Below are 21,643 nucleotides of genomic sequence, written 5' to 3'. Positions count from 1 at the left end.
TCGCTTGCAATTCACTACACAATCGCAAGCTCAAGTTAGCACGATTACAACCTTAGAAACACTTGGAGATATTATGGGAATCTATATAGCCTGACCAACTTGATTACTCAAATTTCTCTACTTGTTTTCGACGGGTCCTTCATTAAAACGTGGCCATGGTCCAAACATACTTACGACCCACGAGGTCTAACAAGGGGCACGATCCCCATCAAAAAATATTGAGAGCCTGATCCACTTATCAAGTACATCACGCACAAGGCTATATGTAAACACATACAAGCCACGCGTCAAACCATTGACAGCGTCAATAAATAACAACTCCCACGAGGAGATAACTCGATCCGCGCTACCACATCGTCGCGGGACAAGACCGACGACTCAAGTAACTTACATCGCGACAACTTGGTCGCGCTACGCGCCAACGCGCCTTCACGCCCCTCCGACACACGCTCTAACGCATTTTGGTACACCACCAAGCCATACGCCCACGAGCGACTACTACAATTTTTACTCTCGACACGATCTGTCACCCATTTTAACATGGCCCCCACATCGACTCGAGAGTGGGGGGCTTAGTGATATGCCTAATTGGGCCAACCCAATGGGCTTACAATTTATTTACGCCTTGGGCCACGAGCCCCATGTTGAAGACCACTATCACCGAGGCCCAACCACGTTCAAATAAGGCTTGGGCCAAACAATCTCAACTAAGGTATAAGCAACGAAATAATTCATTTATTAAAGGTACTCCCTATTATCTGAATAATACGATGAGTCATATTCTCTCAACTATTTCTACAATCCGCACGTCTGACTTGAGCGTCGGAGGGGTTTCCGCCGGATCAACCCCCGGCCTAGTTCACGTGTTCTCTGTTCGTAGGTATCTCAGGGTCATCTAGCATGTAAGCGATGATTCACTTTGCTCTCCCAGCTCCCTCTACCTCAACTACTTAAGGTGATCTATTTATAGCATCATCACAGTGTTATACACCGTCACTTTTAACAGCACACTTCAACAACATTGTTTATATTTTACACAATTATCATGTTTTGTTTGTTTACTAAATTTTAATTTAAATTAGTTGTACCAACTATATTTCAACAAGCAAATTCAAACGACCATATTGTAACGACCATTTTGCATTTTCTCATTTTGCTGTTGAAGCTCTACTTTGGGATGAAATTATGTAAAAAAAAATGGAAAAAATAGGTTTGCACATCACATTGGAATTGCTCTAACTGGTTACAACTTTTTTTTTTTTTTTTGGCCAAAAAAAATTATTATTCCATTATGATAAAAGACAGGGCCTCGTTAAAACCTTTTGGGCCGACACAAGGAAAAAGAGTTCCCCTACAATGCTAATAAAAAATCAGAAGCTACTCTATCAAAGCTCTTACAAGAAAGCCCCGAAGCGATGTCAAAATGACATACTCTAAAGCTAGAAATTTTAAAATTGCAAAAGTGCCCATGGTGTAGGTTAAAGTGTAACTCCGCCGACTCATCCAGCAAACTCCCAAAGCCAACTCTTGAAATTGCATATTAAACCCCAACTCTAGAATTGATAATTGTGGATCGCACCCTAGAAGATAGAGATGCAGTATCCACCAAACTAAATGTAGAAGAAATTCATGGACGAAAATTGGCAACATCCAACTTATCACTTAAATATGCAGCACGGGCCTCCCTCGTTAAACTCGTTTCAGAGAAAAATCTTGATTTGATTTATGAGAAAACGCCCAATTAGCGAATCGATCCGCGAACGTGTTTTTTTGCCTCACGATGTGCTGGAACGAGAAGAAAGGCTCCATCTCCTCCACACATTATCGAAAAATATACTCAAGCTCCCATACAATGTTCTTGGTCTGAATTGCATTAATGACCTGTAAGGAATCACTTTCCACTGTAATTTTTGAGAGACCCAGAAGCTTGCACAATCTAAGACCATGAACCACCGCTGAAAATTCCGCAAAGTTATTGGTGTCAACCCCAAAATATTTTGAGAAACTAGCAACTAATACCTCATTCCGAATACCTAACAATCCCACCGCCCATACATTCCTCCACTGTGGCAGAGCCATCAGTATTAAGTTTAAAAGCACCACCCTTAGGCCACTCCCATTTGAACCAATTTCCACAGTTATAGCTAGGCTGCACTAAACGAACTCCAATGGCTTGGAGTTGGAGACTTTGAAGCTTCGTAGACGGCTGTTGAGGAACATGATTGATGACCAGGTGCTGAATGTGAGGAAACACTCGACGAATAATATTTTCTCTATAAATTACTTTGTATCGAGCCACCCACAGGTCACGAAGAATATGAAACACATTAAAGGTTCTAACCATTGTGTAATGTGATTGTATTTGTGGTTTTGGGACCCAAACAACAAGAGCATGTTTTGCCAACACAAACTGCGATGGGAGACGAAATAGCGGACTAAAGTGCTGCCATACTTGCCTCCGCCACTTTCGATTGGAAAAAGAGATGGTGGACGTCTTCTTGTTGAGGATTTTTACAACAAACACATCTGGATACCATCGGAATTCGTCTAGAGATAATTTGTTGATCAACAAGGAGCGCGTGCATCAATTTCCACATGAATCCGCCCGTCTTGTAAGGCAAGAACTGGTGCCATATGCGATCTGTCCACGCCTCTCGTTGCCCCAAAACCCTATTATGCCTTCAATACTCTTTAGTCGAGAAATCCCCAAATTTTGTAGGAGTGAATATCAACCGATCCGGTTGATGAGGCTCCAACGTAACTTTCCTTATCGACTCATGCAGGGAAGGAGAAATTAGTGTAAGATATTACGAAAGATGTTGCATGGCGGTTGCAACAAATAAAGTGTGGTCACTTGGATGAGGCCCGACAAGCACTTCACCTACCCAATTATCCGCCCAAAATCTTATATATCCAAAACCCACATTCCACTAAGTACACTGGACAATAGACTAACTATAACTATATATCGACCTCCATAAAGCGGAGGCCGATTGTCTGGTAATGTTCCGACGTTTATTGCAATACTTGGAATTAGCGAACATTGCCCATAGAGACTTTCTTTGCATAACTTGCCACAAAGCTTCCATGCAAGCACCACATCACCTGATGAAGGGGTCGAATACCCAAAACCCCCTCTTCAACCGGAGTACAAATAGTTTTCCATTTCACCCAATGAGTACTCGATTCACCGCCAGAACTCCATAAAAAAGGCAGCCATTAATTTCTCTATCCGTGTAATAACCGATATAGGCACCTTCGAACAAGAAAACGAGTAAATTGGGATGCTACTCAACACCTCCTTGAGTAACGTAACTTTACATGCAAAGAAAGGTATTTCACTTTCCAACCTTGAAGTTTACCTCGAATCTGAGTGACTAGATATTCGAAAAATTCCGCCTTAGTTCTACCGGGATAAATGGGAACCCCAAGATAGTTGAGAGGGAGGGTTTTCTGATGGATCCTTGCAACTTGCTCAATATTGCTACTCTCCACTTCTGCCCATTTACCCATGTAAAGATGGCTTTTAGTCACATTAACGAGCTATCCCGAGGACTTTTCATACGAATGAAAAATTTCCATTTGCCGCTGTACAGAGTGGCGCTCTCCATTAGTAAATATGAGGATGTCATCCGCATACAGTAGGTGTGAAACTGAGAGTTCATTATGGCCAACCTTGTAGTGTGAGATTTCCTTCGAATCTATTTTTCTATTAACGTTGAACGTTAATATCTGTTGGGTGAGAATAAATAAGAGAGGCGAGAGCGGATCCCCTTGACGAGCCCCACACGAAGATTTGAAATTGCCGACCATTTCCCCATTAATGCGAAAAGAGTACCATATATTGCATGAATTTCTGTAAATTAAATCACAGGCTGCATGAGAGAAGCCACACATTGCAGGATAAAGAAAACGCCACTCTAGTCGATCATATGCTTCATGTCCAATTTAAGAATGACATTGCCTCCCTTACACTTTCGATTAATATCACGGATCAATTCTTGAGCCATGACTATGTGCGACATAATATTACGACCTTTAACAAACCCTCCTTGCTCCACTGAGATTAGAAATGGTAGAATTTCGTCAATCTAGTAGCAAGGATTTTAGACAAGAGATTTCCAAAAAAATTACCGAGACTTATTGGCCTATAATCACCAACGGTCCAAGCATTCTCAATCTTAGGAATTAAAACCAAAGGGGTGAAATTCATATCTTTAAGAATTTGACCCCCTCGAAAAAAGTCAATTATAAAATTCGGCAGTTCCACTTTAATAATATCCCAGCAGGCTACATTGCTCGGTAAAGGCTATTCGGGTGTGCTATTCGGGTTAAACCCTTTCCCCACCTCAAGAATTTCTTCCAGATCTGGGAGACGGCAAAAGGCTTCATTCACTGCATCAGACACTAAAGGTTGAACACCAAGAAATAGATTCTCGTGCAGATAATACTTTGATGCCTTGAATAGATTGGAGAAGAAATCCTCTGCGAGAGCGCCAACTTCTTGGGCTTGAGTCGATGTGGAGCCATCACCACAAGTGACTTGGATAAGAGCTCTCTTTCGGCGATCTTTGATGGTCGCGTGAAAGAGGGCAGTATTATGGTCTCCGGATTCGCCCCAACCTATACGTGCCTATGAACTAAGCAGCTCTAACTCCCAACCTTCGTATTGAACTAGCTGTTTTTTAGCCAAAGTAATATTTTCGAAATTGAGTCGCTCCAGCCTTGTTAAAGTTCCTTTTCAAGGGATTCAATGCGAGCTTGGCAACCCCGAATATTATTAGTAATATCTCCGAACACCTCCAAAATCCAATGCTGGAGAGCTTTCCGAACGAACGTAAGCTTCCGTTGAAATACATAAAAAGGGGAACCGTGAACTGAAATAGACCATGCCTGAGAAATTGAAACGTGAAACATAACCGTAAGCAATGTTGTCAGAACTAGACGGGACGGACCGCTCTGAGCGCGACCCAGCGATACAACGGTTCGGTCTGACAACTAAAGTGGAAAAATCAAGAACCTGGGCCAATTGTCCATAACCCGATTCGACTGACCAAAACAGGTGAACTCGGAAACCGGCCCATGAACCCGGTTTTGATCTAAAACATTGCTTCGGCCGTGGGATCTGCCCGGAGTTTGCAGGGGGTTTGTTGGATCTGGTTGGAGCAGGTCCTGGGTTGCCGGAATTCGATGGATCTGACCATGAATTGCCGGAATTCAACGAGTATGGTCGTGGGTTGCCATAACAGGATGAGTGTGGCTGGATATGGAGGGATAAAAAAAGAAGAGGGAGATGGAAAAAAAAAGTAAAATAAAAGATAGAAGAGAGAGAGAGAGAGGCAGAATGGCTGCAAGTGAATTTTGGGGAATGAGAAGTAGGCGTGCAGTATAAGGGACCCTTCGGATAGAGAAGAGAGAAAGAGAAAAAAAAAGATAAAAGAATATTAAAGAAAAAAATTGTGTAGTTAATGATTAAAAACTAATTCTTATTAAAAAACTAAAAAAAAGGGGAAGAGTGTAACACCCCGTGTTCTCGATAGTCTAGTTATCTATTTTTCCTTACGTCACATTTGCTTGGAGTTTGTGAATTGTGTGCAAAGTTAATTAGTTCCATTTCAATTTGTTTTAATTGCTATTTATGTGAAATTATATGAAGTAATATGCATTATATGTTTACATGAATATTCTTGATTATATTCTCTATTTGTGCAACTAAAGTGTATTTCTCATGTTAAAAATGAAATTATATGATCTACGTGGATTTAATTTTAGTAACATAACTTGGCACTAGAAAGTTTATATGTTTAATTGATTGTAATTTCCTCTCTTTAAATTGGCTATGATTGTATGTGTTGCACGCATACATTTATTTCATATGCATTTCCACTTGGCTTTCCATCTAGCATTCTATTTTAAGATAACTTAAATGAAATTGCCAAGAAGTCCCTCTAGATAATTCCTACTTTCTCCAAATTCCAAAAAGACCCCTCTTCAATACTTACTCATTAAGATCCAAGCCTCTCCAATTCTATAAATACCACCCTCTCATCTTCATTTCCACACACCAAAACATCAGCCAAAATTCCTCTCCCCTCTCCCTCTCTAACCCACGACAACCCTCTCCTTCAAATAATCCCAGAAGCTTCTCTTGTTCTCCACGAAGAAGCTAGCTCTTCTCCTTCTCTACCCTCAATAATTCACCATATACTCATAAGAGGTTTCTCTCGTCAATAACCTCCAAGAAACAGCCCTCCCACGGCCTTCAACTTAGCCCAAAGCATCCCAAGATCATCCATGGCCAAAACTCGAAGACCTCCATGAATCCTTCGATTTCTCCTTCTCTTGTCTTTGATTTTCTTCAAATGGGTAAGGACCCATTGGTCTTTACTAAAATTTAATTGCATGTTAAGTTTACTGATGGTTTTATGTTAATATTATGGTTTTATGTTAATATTATATGTCTGTATTTAGGCCTGCGTGGTTGTGATTATACTCCAACCCATGGCTTATGTATTATAAGTATGCTACTATATATACATATATATTTGTATGCCTACGTGGTCGTGATTATACTCCGATCCATGGCTTATGATTTATACTTATATATCTAAACTGTTGTTATGTGATCTTGCGGTAAAAGTAAAGTATTCGATGCTTTATGTGAAATATTAGATAGCTATGGCCTAAGGTGCATTTAAATGCGATATAAGGGATATTTTTAATGATAGGAATGTGTGATTATGTGATTATATGATTATGTGATTATGTGACTATGATATGGTTAATGTTGAAGAATGCCCTCCTTTGTGCTACTTTGGGTTATGAAATGTTTATGTGTACTTATGAAGTGAAAGTGTTATGTTCTATATGATTATGTGTTAATTGATTTCATTAAATATTTGAAGTATAGTTGGTATGGTACTTGTTACTTTGGTGTTGTTTGTGTGAAAGTAAAGATAGATAAATCATATGATTCATCAGTAAGTCTATGATGCATAAATCATTATTTTTCAAAGTTAAAAATGTTTGGAAATTGGTTGTGGATCTAGGTGAATAAGTATGGGATACGGGGGGCTGGTATTCCGTTAGTGGTTGATAGTTGGGGTCCACATAGGGACCTGTTCACATAGGGACTGATTCACATAGGAATCGGGATTATAAACCACTAACTCGGCTATAGGAAAGTTATAGCCGTGACTATATTCCGGTTAGTGGTTGATAGTTGGGGTCTACATAGGGACCTGTCCACATAGGGACTGATTCACATAGGAATCGGGATTATAAATCACTAACTTGGCTATAGTAAAGCTATAGTCGTGACTATAGTAAAGTTATAGATCACAAGCTACAAAATACACGGCTTATTGCCGAACTCCACAATTGTTTTTCCAAACGGGCCCAATGCTTTCTCATGCATTATTTCATGAAAAGTCTAGAAGTCTAAAGTTGCATATTGCATATTAAAGTTAAAAAGGGTGTTAAGTACCCTTAAATGTTAGAAGGGTGTTAAGTACCCGATTATTAAAGAAAGTTGGATGTTAAGTATCCGTGAAATGTTTAAAGTAACAGGTAAAATGTGAGATTCATGTTAAGTGTATGAATGAATGATTGCAAGTTTATTAGATGCCTAATTTTATGTGTTAAGTTTCTTACGTGGCCAATTATATGTGATATGAATGAATGTCATGATATTGAATAAATTAATATAGTTATGCCATAAACGACATAGATAAAAAGAACATAGACGAGGACTTTAGGACTCCCGTAGGGCGTGAGTGACACGTTGAGAGAGGTGTGAGTATCGTCAGGCCAATGTTCTTACTGAGCAAGTGGTTAGGCTCACGCTTTATGCGAATTCCCTTTTTAGGTTCTCAATGTAATCAGAGTGGCGCAGCGGAGCGGAGTTGGAGGAATCACAAGCCTTGATGCCTTAAATGTTCTCTCCGGATTTCTTATAAAATTATGTCTCCAATTTTCCTTTTAAAAGTCTAATGTATAATGGAGATCTTTACGAGTTCATTTTGTACTCTGATTCTGGAATCTAGTCTATTAAACCGGGGTATATAAATAAAGTTTATTTTCTTACTGTGACACCCCTCTCTCGATTACCCTTATTATATGTAATCTCAGCGGAAGACTTTTGAAAACATGATTTTTGTGGATATAAAATTTACGTAAAAAATTTTCTTTTTTTTAAATCTGAGGGAGAGAGGGCACAGCTTGCTTAACCCTAATCAAATATTTAACACAAAAGCATACTACATGCAAGACTAGAAATTAACTAGGCATGATGAACTTAATGCAAATGCGGACAGATTCAATGCAGAAGCTTTAAAAATTAATTCCTCTTAAACTACTCATGCAAATAACCCCAAAATTATACCATGCCATCCAACATGAGTCTAGATCACTCAGTTAAAACAGTTTTGAAAGATGCATGTCCATTTAGGAGAAATAAATAAAATGGCACAGTCACTCGGTTTAAAATCCAGAACAGAGGAGGGGGTTTTGAAAACTCATAATAAATTTTTCACTGACCCAAAAACTACCAAATTTTACCCCAAGGCAGAAAGGTAAGTTGAAAACATTTTCCAAGTGGAAACAAGGCATTTGAGTGAGTGAAACTCCAGTTATACCAGAAAACACCCGAATAACCCTGTTTCAATGCAGTGGTGAGAAACAAATCATACCTAAATAAATACTTACCCAAATCATGCACAAGACCTATCAATATGATGAGAACAGAGAGATGCAGAGACTCCTAAAATTTCATGATTTTCTAAGCAGAGAACCTATATGAAAATAATTTTAGAACATGGATACAAAACACGAAGAAATTACTAGCCGAAAGCATGCATGCATTTAAATAGTGAAAATTTGCTTTCGCTTACAAAAGACTACGGATTACCGATTAATTATCCAAAATAGGGTAATCCTAATTACTATTACACATATCGTCTTTTAATAATTTCCACCGATCGGAGGAAGCGAACGGTAGAAAATACCTAAAACCGTATCAAAAGTTTTTATAAGCATATTATACAAATAAAACCACATAACTAGATTAAGAGCCAACACTATCCACAACCCCTCCATACGATCTCCTTCCGATTCTCGAGCTCGATTCCCAACTTCACTCCTCGGGCCCTAAATCGGGTATTCCTACAAACATACAACACCTATATGAGTCTTTGAGGACTCAATGAGAATCTTGAAGTAATATCGAATACACATAGCACATAGAGCATACATATATCATATATATATATACGTACATATATCTTATACATGAACATACAACATGAAGTAAAACAATCATATACTTCCCTTTTTCGTCGGCGTTTTTCATTCACATAATTGCCACACGCATAGAGTGAGATAATTCCCACCTTTATAACCCTACGATCCCAAGACCATAGAGTGAGAATATCCCACCTTCATAACCCTATGCCATGACACGTATTGAAGATTATAGAAGGAATTTCCCACCTTTATAACCCTACGGTCCCAAGACCATAGAGTGAGATTTTCCCCCTATATCATCAACACCATAATGCAACATGCATGACATGAAAAATTGTCGGGAATCCCTCGGAAGAGTCAATCTAAGTTACCGGTAAATAACCCCATATAATTCGAACCATGACTAACTACGTGGGATCAAACCACCCCTAGGCCCTACGGTACCGGCTCGCTGTACCCGAGAAATTTACCATAACCTCGAAAGACTTTCCAACATAGTTTTATCTTTTTTATTTTTTTAATTCATGACACTTAATGCACCCACACATGCACCCTTCTACTTACCCTTCTCTCATCCTCACATCCAATGATTCACATAAGAAAGCAAGAGCACATAGGAGCACATAGAAAATACACATAACGTTTCACAAAATCATTTAGTCATAAAAACATAGAAATAACCGAAATCTTAACATGCAAAAACAATCTAACAACAAAGTTCACTAGATCTAGCATTTTACAGGAATAAAATTCAAGACTTCCATCTTTACATTTATTCAAGCAAATACACTAGATCTTCACATGCAAGAGTATTTTAAATCAAATTAGCACAAATTCTTAGTTCTTAAACCATTTTTCATAGAAAACACTAGATCTTAACATGCAAGACTTTAGATCAACCATTAATCACTAGATCTTAACATGCAAGACCTTAGATCAACAATCAATCACCAATCTTAACATGCAAGGCCTTAAAACAACAATCAACACAAGATCAACCCATGCAAAACACAAAATAAACCACATAAGCAATTTCAAGCATTTTACCTCAAAAATTCGAAAGTTCCTTAGTTAAGTCAAAAATTCATTTTCGTTTCAAAAATCAACAATCAAATACTAGATCAACACATGCAAGGCACTAATTAAGCCAAATAAGCCATTTAAAATATTTTTCCCCAATTTTCGAAAAATCATAGAACTTCAAGAACAAAGTCATCTTTTCAAAATACTAACATGCAATCATCATCTAAAACATATAATCACATAATAAACAATAAAAACACATAGAAATCCATAAAAACACATAAAAACCGAAAATACTAGTGGTGTTGTAGGTTTGAGCAAGAATTCAAGAATTCTCACCTATACTCTTTAGGGGAAGGATTTGTTAGCTCTTTTCTCTCTAATACAAGAAGAGATTAAGAGTTAGATTACAAAACAATATGAAGAAGGAAGAGAGGAAATTTTCGAAGAAGAGAGGAGATGAAGCTCTTACATTCAAATTGAAGAATCTCTCGAGGAAGAGATTTTGAGCTTCTTCTACTACTAATTTCGAAAATGGAAGATGAAAGAAGAGAAGAGAGATTTCTTAGGATTGTAGTGGGGAGATGAGAAAACACTTGGTAATGGGTTCTATTTATAGAATGGGGAGGCTTGCAACCTTAATGGTTAAGTATTGAGGAGGGGCTTCTTGGCAATTTAATCTTTAGGTGGGTTGGGGATGATTTTGCAATTTTCGAAAATTGAAGTGGTGGTGGTTCTTGGGTGGTTCAAGCTTGAGAAAATGGTGGCTATGGTGGTGGGGGTGTGGCTGCCGAAATGAAGAAGGAAGGAAGAAGAAGAAGACCTTTGGTCTTACTTAAAGGAGTGAAAAGCATGCCTAGTCTATAGAGTAGGGAACTAGGCTTGGGTATTTCTTCCTATGCTCAAAGTACAACCACACTAATGCATGTTTTTCTACTAATTAAATGCAAATTTTAAAATCATGTGTGTGTGTGAGGTGTCCGAAAATTCAAGTAATGTGGGGAGGATTTTCAAATTTTCTAAATAAATTAAAAATCCTAAAATGCATGAGAAAATTCATTTTTCTAAAATTGTGTATGCATAAATATGATGAAATGCTCAATTAATTTCATATGCAAGAATAAAATCCTAATTCATGAAAAATAATTTATTTCGAAATAATATCTCGAAATATTACCTAACCACATAATTCACATAATTATCTAATTCACATAATCACATAATTCACACAATAATCACATAATTACCTAATTCACGCAAATACTAACCATGCAAGAATTATTATAAATTCTAATTTCACAAATATGCACATAAAGGTGGTAAAAATTATTTTACCGAAAATGCGGGGTGTTACACTTACGCTGTATTACAAGTCTTTTGTAAACCCCGTTCATGGTTACGTATGTAGCACTCTTTATGAAAATGGTTTCTTTTAAATTTGGGTTATGATTTTAAGTAAACGAAAAAAAAAAACGCTTCCAAAAATTATAAAGTGATTTCTCACGGTTCAAATCGTATCAAAATTTTAATAAAGACCATTTTTCCAAAAGCATTTCTTAGTTAAGTAAAAGTCATGGAGGATGTTACAAAGAGTTTATCCAAAAATAAATTAATAAAGGGGAAGAGATTTTAAAGTATAAAAAGATATATAGAAAATATATATTTAGAAACATTAAAATTAATAAAATAATTAAAAATTAAAAGAAAAAAAAAACCTGGGTTGAACCCAGTTGAACCGATCCAATCGGACTATCCAATTTTGTGTACGGTCCGGTTCCGATAAGATTGACCGTAAGACAGGTTTCTATGATTTAGATCATTTGAACATCAAAATGCAATTGTTAATGGCAACTTAAACACAACAGTTTCCTATAATAGAATAACATTAAATTAGTTTTGCATTCAAATGCAAAAGTACTTCAAGAAAATATAGCGGGTGGTAATTTAAATAAAAATAAATTACTACAACTTAACTTATTCCAATATAAAATTTGGCATCTTAGGAAGATGTTTTTGCTCATTGTGCTTCTTTAATTTGAGTTTTAGTGAAAGTTTGCTTCGTGTTCATCTTGTTCCGTGTCTTGTCATTGGTTTTTCATGTCTCCGTTGTATCTCTACCTTCTCTCGATGGAAGTCTTCGAGTGGGTAGCTGCTGCGTGTGCCCCCTCTTGAATCTAGACTCTCTTGTCTTAGTTCCACCTTTAATGAGTATAGCAAACCAAGATCATTCTCAATCCGAACCTTCATTTTCGGACGTGGTAGTTATGAAAGATTTCACCAATTAATCTTCCTTGATTGTGGAAGCTGAATCTTCCACACAAGGCAAGGTCTCCACAATTCAACTGTCACCAACCCAGCTTCTCGGCCATTGCATCTCACCCCTTGACTTGGCCAGAACTCCTCACCTCATCCAACCACTATTCGTCAAGTTTACACCACTCGCCAAATCACCATCCTATGAGGATTTTTCTAGCCTCAAACCACCGGCTTCTAAGCCCATCTCAGCCCCTAACTCTCCTATGAAAGGCCTATCTTCCATTCCAAAACTTGCTCACGATAATATCACTCAATCCCGAGCCCAAAACCCTAAAATGAACCACCTAAACCCCAATCTTGTGGCCCAAGCTGATCTTATTTCCAATTCAACCATTAAAAATGATACTTCTATCTCTATTTCCGAATTGGACAATCATAACCCGAATTCCCAATTCAAAACCCTAAATCCCCAATTAAAAAACCCTAATCCCAAAATTGAAACCCTTAATCCCGAAATTCAAACCACAAAACCCCCATCCCCCGACCAAATTCTTTGATGATGTTGACATGATGATCTCCGACCTGCAATTGCCACTTCCAAGGCTGGTGGTCGCCGTCACTTGCTCAACTGAGAATAAATCGCTCCAATTGGGACAATCAAAGTGATAGATCGCAAGAAAGTGCTTTATTTCTCGAAAGAGGATGTTGATAAGATGCTTGAGCTGTTAAGTATATCTTGATTGGTAAGTTTTCTCATGGGACACCTCACTACAAATTTATGGAGAAGTTTATTTATGATTTGAAGCCCCACAGTTCCTTTGAGTTACATAATTTGAATTATTGGCATGCGTTGATTCAATTCTCGGTATTAGATCATTAATGTTTTCTTTTGAGAAGATCGATATGCTATATGATGGGCTACCCATGTGTGTTTTTAAATATACTCCGGTTTGGGTTAATGTGTTGTGAGTTCCTCTTTATATGTATATATAACTGGGGAGCTATATTCGTCCTTGCTTCTCCCATTAGCAATGCCCTTGAGTTTGATGATTTTACGGCCGACTGAAAGAAACTCTTTGTTGCCCCATTTTGTGTCGAAATTGATCTCTTGAAACCGAGGGTTGAACAAATTCCGGTGATGACTGCCTATGAATATATTGAGATGATTTCCTTGCCTGTTAACTACGAGAACGTCCCAAAATTCTGCACGTTTTGTTCTCACTTGGGTCACTCATTTGAAAATTGTTATCTAAATGGAAATGCTAAAAAACCGGATTTTCCACCACCGCCACAACGGATTCCCAAACCCACAGCCCCAACAAAGGAAGAACAAGTTTGGCGACGACTTGAGAAGAGTAAAAATGTTGTTGAAAACTTGGATATTCCTGAAACATCGGGGACAAAATCCACCGAAAATCCTAGTTTTTCTCAAGCTATTGTGCGGATTATTGCCGAGAATATTAATGAAGGGGATTTTGAGCATTCCAACCCCTTTGCGTTGTTTGAGAGTGATGTTAAAGAGGATATAGAGGCTGCTCATACTCAACCGGTTGTTGCCCCCATAACTGTTGTTCCAAAATCTTCGAAAAAGGCCGAAAAAAATACTTCTAACACCAAACAACCTACGAGTCCAAAACCTATATATAGCTATTATTGCCGATGATCAAACAGCTAATGTTGATGATATTGAGGCATTATCCATGTCCAAAAAAAATCAGCCCGTGTCTCTCTCCAAAAAGCCCATGTCCCGAACTGCAAATGGGGCAGCTCTTTTTACCCACTCTCTATCACCTTTAGCCAATTTGGTGGTCAAGATGTGCCCCTTATTCATGGGGTATACGGACGAGAGAGGTCATGACTTTCGGCGGATATGGATCCGATTGCACCTACGTCGGCTGCCTTATTTCGCGAACACTACGTGACCAAGGTTCGGCGCACGACCGAGGAAAATATGGCCGACACACCTTCTTTCGATGATCCCTGATGAGCCCTACTACGAGCATACGCCCATCTGATTACACGACTCTGGGCTCTATCACTGATGAAACTTTGGCCTCGCGACAATCGAGCCTCATTGGTGTTGAGCGTGGGCGTTTGCAGAATGCCGAGCGTTGGCATACAGAGGACGCCCACCTTATTGGTTACTCATTCTTTGTCACATCCAAGAAATATTCAGATACGTCTCATTCCCCCTCGTCTCCACGTCGAAATTCTTCGTGTGGAACGCAAGGGGGTAACAAAATAAGGCGACCCAATCCCACTTGTGTTTTATTTGTCGGTAACATAGAGTTAATTTATTGGATATTTCTGAGCCTATGATTGAGTTTCTGCATGATTACTATTGCCGTCATTTGGATTTCGTTTCTGGTTTGTCTAATTGTGCAGGGAAAATCTGGATTTTTTGGGATCACAATTTTCGGGTGGAGTTGTTTAGAGATGAGGTCCAATTATTACATGTTAGAAGTATATTGGGTTATTTGATGCTCCTTTTGTATTTACTGCGTCTATTCTAGTTGATCTGCTTCTGAGCGCCGTGTTTTGTGGAATTCGTTCCACGATATTTTTGACACGATTGGAGATACTCCATGGATTTCTGGGGATGACCTCAACTCAAATTTACTCTAGTCATAACGAAATCGATCGGTATGGGATAGGAGAATGGATATGGCTGAGCTTGGTGCTATGGTTTTGGATTATGGACTTTCAGATGTCGGGTTCTCTGGGGCTAGTTCTTGCTATACTTGGGAGAACCCTTCAGGTATTTTGGAGCGTTTGGACAGGATTATATATAACTCTGCTTGGTTAGATTTACTGCCTTATTCGCAGGTTACTCACATATCACGGACCTGGTCGGATCATATTCTTTTTGTTTCGTTACTGCTTCTTCTTCTCGGCCTAATGCTTTATTATGGTTTTAGCATATGTGGATCCGTTAGGCTACATTTTGTCAGATTGTGGAACAGTTTTGCGGTTTTCCGTGTGCTCAGATGGGGATGCTTCGATTACAGACGAAGTTGAGACGATTGAACAAGAAGCTTCAGTGGTGGAATTGGAATGTTTTCAGGAACGTGTTCAAGAATAAAGAGAGGGACGAGGCAGCTGTTCTAGAGGCCGAGCACATATATGACTTGGACCGATCCCCCGAGAACCCTGCAACTTTAAAAAAGGGCACTGCTGAACTTACTCTCATGCTCAATATTGAGGAGAACATTTGGAAACATGAGGCAGCGTAGATGGGTGACTGATGGAGAGAGGAACTCTAAGTTTTTCCACTCATTAGTCAAGAAGAAACGGTGTGTCAATTGAATCCACTCTATATCTCATGGGGATTTGGTTGTCACATCTGCTCTGGAGATCAAGGATTCGGGCGTTGATTTATTTAGCAAGCTTCTTACCGATGATATGCCTAGTTTGCTTCCGGTTGATGAGTCCCTATTTTTCGCTCCTCAGAGGGACTTTACTTCAGTTTCTTCTCGTCCTTCTGTTGAGGAGATCAAAGATGCAGTGTTTGGAATTTGTCTAGATTGTGCTTCGGAACCTGATGGTTATTCTTCAATATTTTATCCACACTGTTGGGACTTGATGCAATGTAATGTTTGTGAGGCGGTTTCGGATTTCTTCAAGGGTGGATCTATTCCTGCGAGCTTCACCGTTACCACCTTGGTTCTTATTCCTAAGGTGGACTTTCCGACGACTTTGATAGATTTCTGCCTGATCAGCTTGTGCAACGTAACCAACAAAATTATCAGAAAGATACTTATGAACAGACTAGCGCCTTATTTTCCCACATTATTTCTCATTCTCATAGTGGGTTTGTTCAGGGTCGCCGTATTAGTGATTATATTTTATTGACACAGAAGATGGTCCACACGATATCAGTTTGTTGAATGCGAATCTTATTTTGAAGCTGGACATGGCAAAGGCTTATGATAGGGTTCAGTGGCAGTTCTTATTTTGTGTACTCGAGCTGATGGGTTTCTCGACTAACTTGATTGATATTATTCGGGGGTGTGTTTCCTCGTGCCAGTTATCTTTACTGATCAATGGGGAGTTGATGGGGTATTTCACTTCAACTCGGGATCTAAGACAGGGAGATCAGCTCTCGCCGACTCTTTTTGTACTCGTGGCTGATTATTTTTTAAGAGGTCTCGATGCACTATACAGCCGTTGCCCGAGCATGTTTTATTATATGAGGGGAGGCATCCCTATCTCCCACATGTCCTATGCGGATGATATTTACCTCGTGGCATCATTTTGGGTTGAAGAAGCTGTGGGATTTTCTAGATCAATATTATCGTACTCCGGGTCTGTTGATTAGTGGGCATAAGAGCACTTTCACAGTTGATAGGGCATTGTTCTGAGGCTCATCTTCGCACTTTTTCTGGGATTCTCAGTTATCCGAGGAATGATCTTCCTATCATTTATCTTGGAGCTCCGCTATACAAGACCAGGGCAGTGTGTCTTAGACTTGGCTTGATCGCAAGCAAGCCAGGATTTCGGGTTGGGCTCAGACCGCTTTGGCTTTCGGGGGCCGTCTTGCCTTGATCCAGAGTACGCTTTCGACAATGACTATGGTTTTACCTTGATACGATTTCTCTAGGGATCTTATGGTAATCAACATTTTTGGCCTCATTGGGGATCTTATGGTTATCAACGTTGGCCTCATTGGGTTGCTTGGGAGACGATTTGTCGGCCGGTTGGTGAGTGTGGCTTAGGGTTCAGGCATTTTACGGATGTGATTGACGCCTTCATTTATAAGCTTTGGTTCCGATTCCGTGCTCATGATTCTTTTTGGACCCATTTTATTCGACACAAGTATTGGCGGAATTGGTTCCCAGGTTCCTCCATTGTATATTCCTACTATAGCAAGGTGTGGAAGCGCACGTGCCTTGTCCGTCAGCGTGTTCAGGCTCAAATATTTTGGCTGATTGGGTTAGGTCATCTTTATTTCTAGCATGACCAGTGTTTTAGCGATGGTCCCCGTTCGAGCATTATTGATGGTGGTAGGCTAACGTCAGTTCGAGTGGAGTATTATTTGGTTGATGGTCGGTGGGATGGGAACAAGTTTGCTGAGGATATTCATTTTGACTGGATTGATAGGATTTGCTCAGTCCCGATCTATGGTGTTTTGGATGTTTTATCCACTTGGAGAGCTTCTTCGGATGTCAAGTTTTCCTTGACCTCGGCTTGGGCCTTGATACGACAGCAACATGTCCCTACCCCTCTCCTTCGTATATTTTGGGGATCTTGCCTTACCCCTACAATTTCTATCTTTCTTTGGCGTCTCCTTCTTCACCGTCTTTCGTTGGATCTCAAACTTTAGTCTCGAGGCACCTCTCTTGCCTCGAGGTGCTATTGTTGTCCAGATCCATCTATTCGTGTGTTGAGTCTTGCATCTCAGTCTGTTGAGTCTCCTTCTATTGAGTCGATTGATCATATCTTCGTCGAGAGTCCGACGGCTAAGAGGGTATGTATCATTTTTTCTATCTTTTTGGTTATACACCTGCACACACTGCGCACATACCCCTGATTTTAATTTATTGGTAACACTTCACTTTGCACACACTCACAGACCCACACATCACGACCATTGTGCCTTGCTTGATCTTGTGGTTCATATGGACTACAAGGAATGACAGTAAGCACAATGATATCACGGTTTGCGCTTCTTCCATCATTTACAGGGTCATCCAGCACATCAAGATTCTTCATCAGACCAAATTACTTTCGGCGGACAGCTGGCTTAGCATTCCCCACGGGGCCGAGACTCTTGGGCTATATTACCGAGCCAGAACACCAACTCTCACACCTCATCGAGTTGTTTGGCTTCCCCCGGATCAGTTTTGGGTGAAGTTGAACATAGACGGAGCCCGTAGAGAATCCACACATAATGCAGCTATTGGCGGGATTATCAGAGGTTCAGACGCTGAGGCCATACTTGCATTTCATGAGAGGAACTCTGCCCCGATCTGTATTGCAACCGAGCTTGCTGCCCTTGCCTCGGGGTTGAGATTTGTTATTCAGAGGCAATTCACTAGAGTTTGGATCGAGCTTGACTCAGAAGTCGTTGTTCGACTTCTTTTGCACACGGACAAAGGTCATTGGAGTCTTGAGAGTTCGCTCACGGCGATCCGGAACTCTCTTTCTACTTTGTAGTACCGGATTACACATATCTACCGGGAGGGCAATACAGTCGCTGATGCATTAGCTAACTTGGGTGTCAAATTGAGTTGGCCCATACCTTCAGAACAGCGGAGCTTCCGCGACCTATTCAGCAAATGATTCGTATGGATTAGCTTGGATATCCATCATTTCGACGACAGACTCGCACATAGGTGCCATGCATTCCACATTTTTATATTATTGGTAGCTTGTACTTTCTGTTTCTACGTAATTTAGGCAGTTTCTTGTCCTTTACATGTTAGGCAGGGTTCGGGTGATTATGGATTGTTTGGGTCTATCAAGACTGGACTATCTGCAGAATGGTGCCACATATTTCGCAGCCGTTATACCTATTTCATCCATCTTTGGCAGAATTCTAATTGGCCTCGGTTGTTGTGGTGAGGCTGACGGTCTACCATGGCCTTCCCCGACCTTCTATGATCATTCCCACTCCTATCATTTTTATTATGTGGGCTACCAGTTTTGTCGATATTCTTAACATTTTGTTAGTTAGCTATTGTCTTTTGTCAGTTGCTATTATTAGCCATCTGTTGGGCTGTAGCAATTTGAACGGACTCATTATGTACTTATTGCCTTTTCTTCTATAAATAGGTAGGGGTTCAAGCCTAATCCCCACCCTCATTTTAAGTTATTTTCAAGAACAAATATGCTATAACAATTTTTCAATGGTATGAAGATTCTTAACAAGAAATTTTGGCATCGCATTTGGTCCGATTTCCAGAGACGCAGAATATAAATTTTATATAATATTAACATAATATACTCTCACATAATTTAGTAAAATAACATTGTGTTTACTCTAAAAGGCAAGATATAATTCGTTTATTTGATACATTTCAATTTTTTATAGGAATTAAATCGATTTATTTCAAATATACTATATCCGTTAATATTTCTAATAAGGCGGTTGCTATTTTCATTTCATTTTTTATTTTGAGTTGAAAGCGTTCCAATATAATAAAAATATTAACTTTTTTTGTTTTAAAAAAATTATTTAATAAAATATAATAATCGAACATATTTATGTTTCAAACATAGTTTTAGTCAAATACACAAAATCATGAATGAAAATGATTGTCGGTACCTCATCTTGGATTTCTTTTAATTTATGCTCTCTACCTACTAGTTCCTACTCATTTTCCTGGCGATGGCTCGATAAATCTCTAGGACTGAGATATGTTGGTATCGTAGGAAATATGTGACATATGACGAGGCACGTGTGATGATAATGGCATGGACGATGAAAATATTCAATTAAGATCTAAAAGTCGACCACTAAAATGGATATCCATACTAGGATGATAACAGTGGCGGATCCAGGATTTTTGCCAAGGGGGTGCTAAATTGTAGAATAAAAAATTTAAATATCACTTTAGAAAAATAGTGGACCAAAAATTTACAATTTGAAAATTTTAGGTGAATTGTGTAAATATTTAAAGAGAAAAAGGGTGAAAAATGTAAAGATTTGAAAAAAAATCAGCTTTTTAGAGGCTGGGGGTTCGAACCCGGGACCAATTAACAAAAGAAGGAACATCTTTACCAACTCAACCAACTACTTTTCTTGTGAACTTATGTATAACAGTATTATTTGTTTAAAATCAAGGGTGTGCAACTGCACACCCTAGACCATGGCTAGATCCGCCACTGGATGATAATACGGGGCAAATATTGATTCACTGATCATCGGAACTACAGTAAAAGTATTAACATCATCCAAAGAAAATATATTACTTGTTGTATATGTATATGATGAAGGAGTTCTACCGCCGTCAAATATGGAATAATATCTTGAATCGGTATGTTGGATCAATATACCGTAGGCCCGGCCCTGGGGTGGGGCGAGCAGGGCCCACGCCCAGAGCCCATTTCTATTAGGGGCCCAATAAAAAAGAAGTTTATGCCTCATTATCGTACATCCCTGAATATGTGTGAGTGGTTGGGGCATCTTTAGCCTATGAGGAATGTCCGAAATCAATGCACGCTCGAGTCCATAATGCAATACATCAACAACAACCATATCAAGGTCCCGTAGATATAAGCAGCACCTATCACCAGGTGTGTATCTAATACATATGGCCATAGATTAAAGTTATACAACCTGAAATAAAAGGATATTATAAGTTGAGTTAGTATATTTCCACACAAAATTTATATTTAAAAATATAAAAAGTTCGTTTGTATATGTATCGCTACATCCATACAAAATATGACATGCAACCTGAAAATTAAACCAACTCAACTGCACATGCCAATGATATGAAGCGACGAGTATGCCTTTCATACCACTCAAAATAACCAACGCGTGTAGTAGGCCTTCTGACATCGATAAATGGATAGACAATAGGTTGCTGAAATCTATGCTCCCATTTTGGTAACTTAAATAAAAATATATCACTATGACTTAACTTACTTTAACATAAAATTTGAAGTCATATTCAAAGTTTTTTTTTTCTAGAACAAATATGATCTATCTATTTTTTTTTCATACAAAAATTATTAACAAGGAACCCGTCTTAGCTCAGCTGGTAGATCGCATGGCTTTTAACCATGTGGTCGTGGATTTGGTTCCCACAGATAGCAAATATAAATTTTATATATTACGAACATAATGTACTATCACTCAATTTGATAAAATAACATTGTGTTTATTTGAAGGGGTCTTAATATAGATCCATCTGACAAAACTTATTAGAACTAAATGACAAGCCCAACTAAACATTCGTTTCACATTCTTTATTAAATTCACTCCAAAAATACCCTCCACTCACAAATTTTAAATTTGCATTAAGTAAAATTCGAAATCTTCATTTTCTCATCTAACATCTTTTATTTTATTTCATTTTTACAAACTTAGTAAATTTTTTTTCATTCAAACATTTTATTATATTATTATAAACAACTTGTTTCTTTCCTAATTTTTAACAGTATATTGAATATC

The 21,643-nt window shown here is 38.8% G+C and overlaps 1 protein-coding gene and 2 long non-coding RNA genes across 3 annotated transcripts; 2 read left to right on the top strand and 1 right to left on the bottom strand.

Annotated features, from left to right (window-relative positions):
* The first annotated feature begins 6,076 nt into the window (after nt 1-6,076).
* Nucleotides 6,077-8,082, top strand: LOC148770189 (uncharacterized). The gene is made up of 2 exons (XR_016031843.1): nt 6,077-6,366; nt 7,868-8,082. It is a non-coding gene; the product is annotated as an uncharacterized LOC148770189 (long non-coding RNA).
* Nucleotides 8,083-8,837: 755 nt separating this feature from the next.
* On the bottom strand, nt 8,838-11,083 carry LOC148770188 (uncharacterized). Its single transcript, XR_016031565.1, has 2 exons — nt 10,606-11,083; nt 8,838-9,162 (listed from the first exon to the last, which is right to left on the bottom strand). It is a non-coding gene; the product is annotated as an uncharacterized LOC148770188 (long non-coding RNA).
* A 4,841-nt stretch (nt 11,084-15,924) lies between these two features.
* LOC148770187 (uncharacterized) lies at nt 15,925-18,678 on the top strand. Its single transcript, XM_088819034.1, has 6 exons — nt 15,925-16,251; nt 16,430-16,827; nt 16,917-17,022; nt 17,123-17,392; nt 17,477-17,691; nt 18,207-18,678. Exons 1-6 carry the CDS (start codon nt 15,925-15,927, stop codon nt 18,676-18,678), a joined length of 1,788 nt encoding a protein of 595 aa, XP_088675160.1.
* The last annotated feature ends 2,965 nt before the right edge of the window (nt 18,679-21,643 follow it).

Source organism: Erythranthe guttata, chromosome 6, assembly GCF_056151865.1.
Source record: "Erythranthe guttata isolate IM_541 chromosome 6, IM_541, whole genome shotgun sequence".
Classification (NCBI taxonomy): Eukaryota; Viridiplantae; Streptophyta; class Magnoliopsida; order Lamiales; family Phrymaceae; genus Erythranthe; species Erythranthe guttata.
The sequence above is the reverse complement of the archived record's forward strand: the minus strand, read 5'-3'. Positions and strand labels throughout refer to the sequence as shown.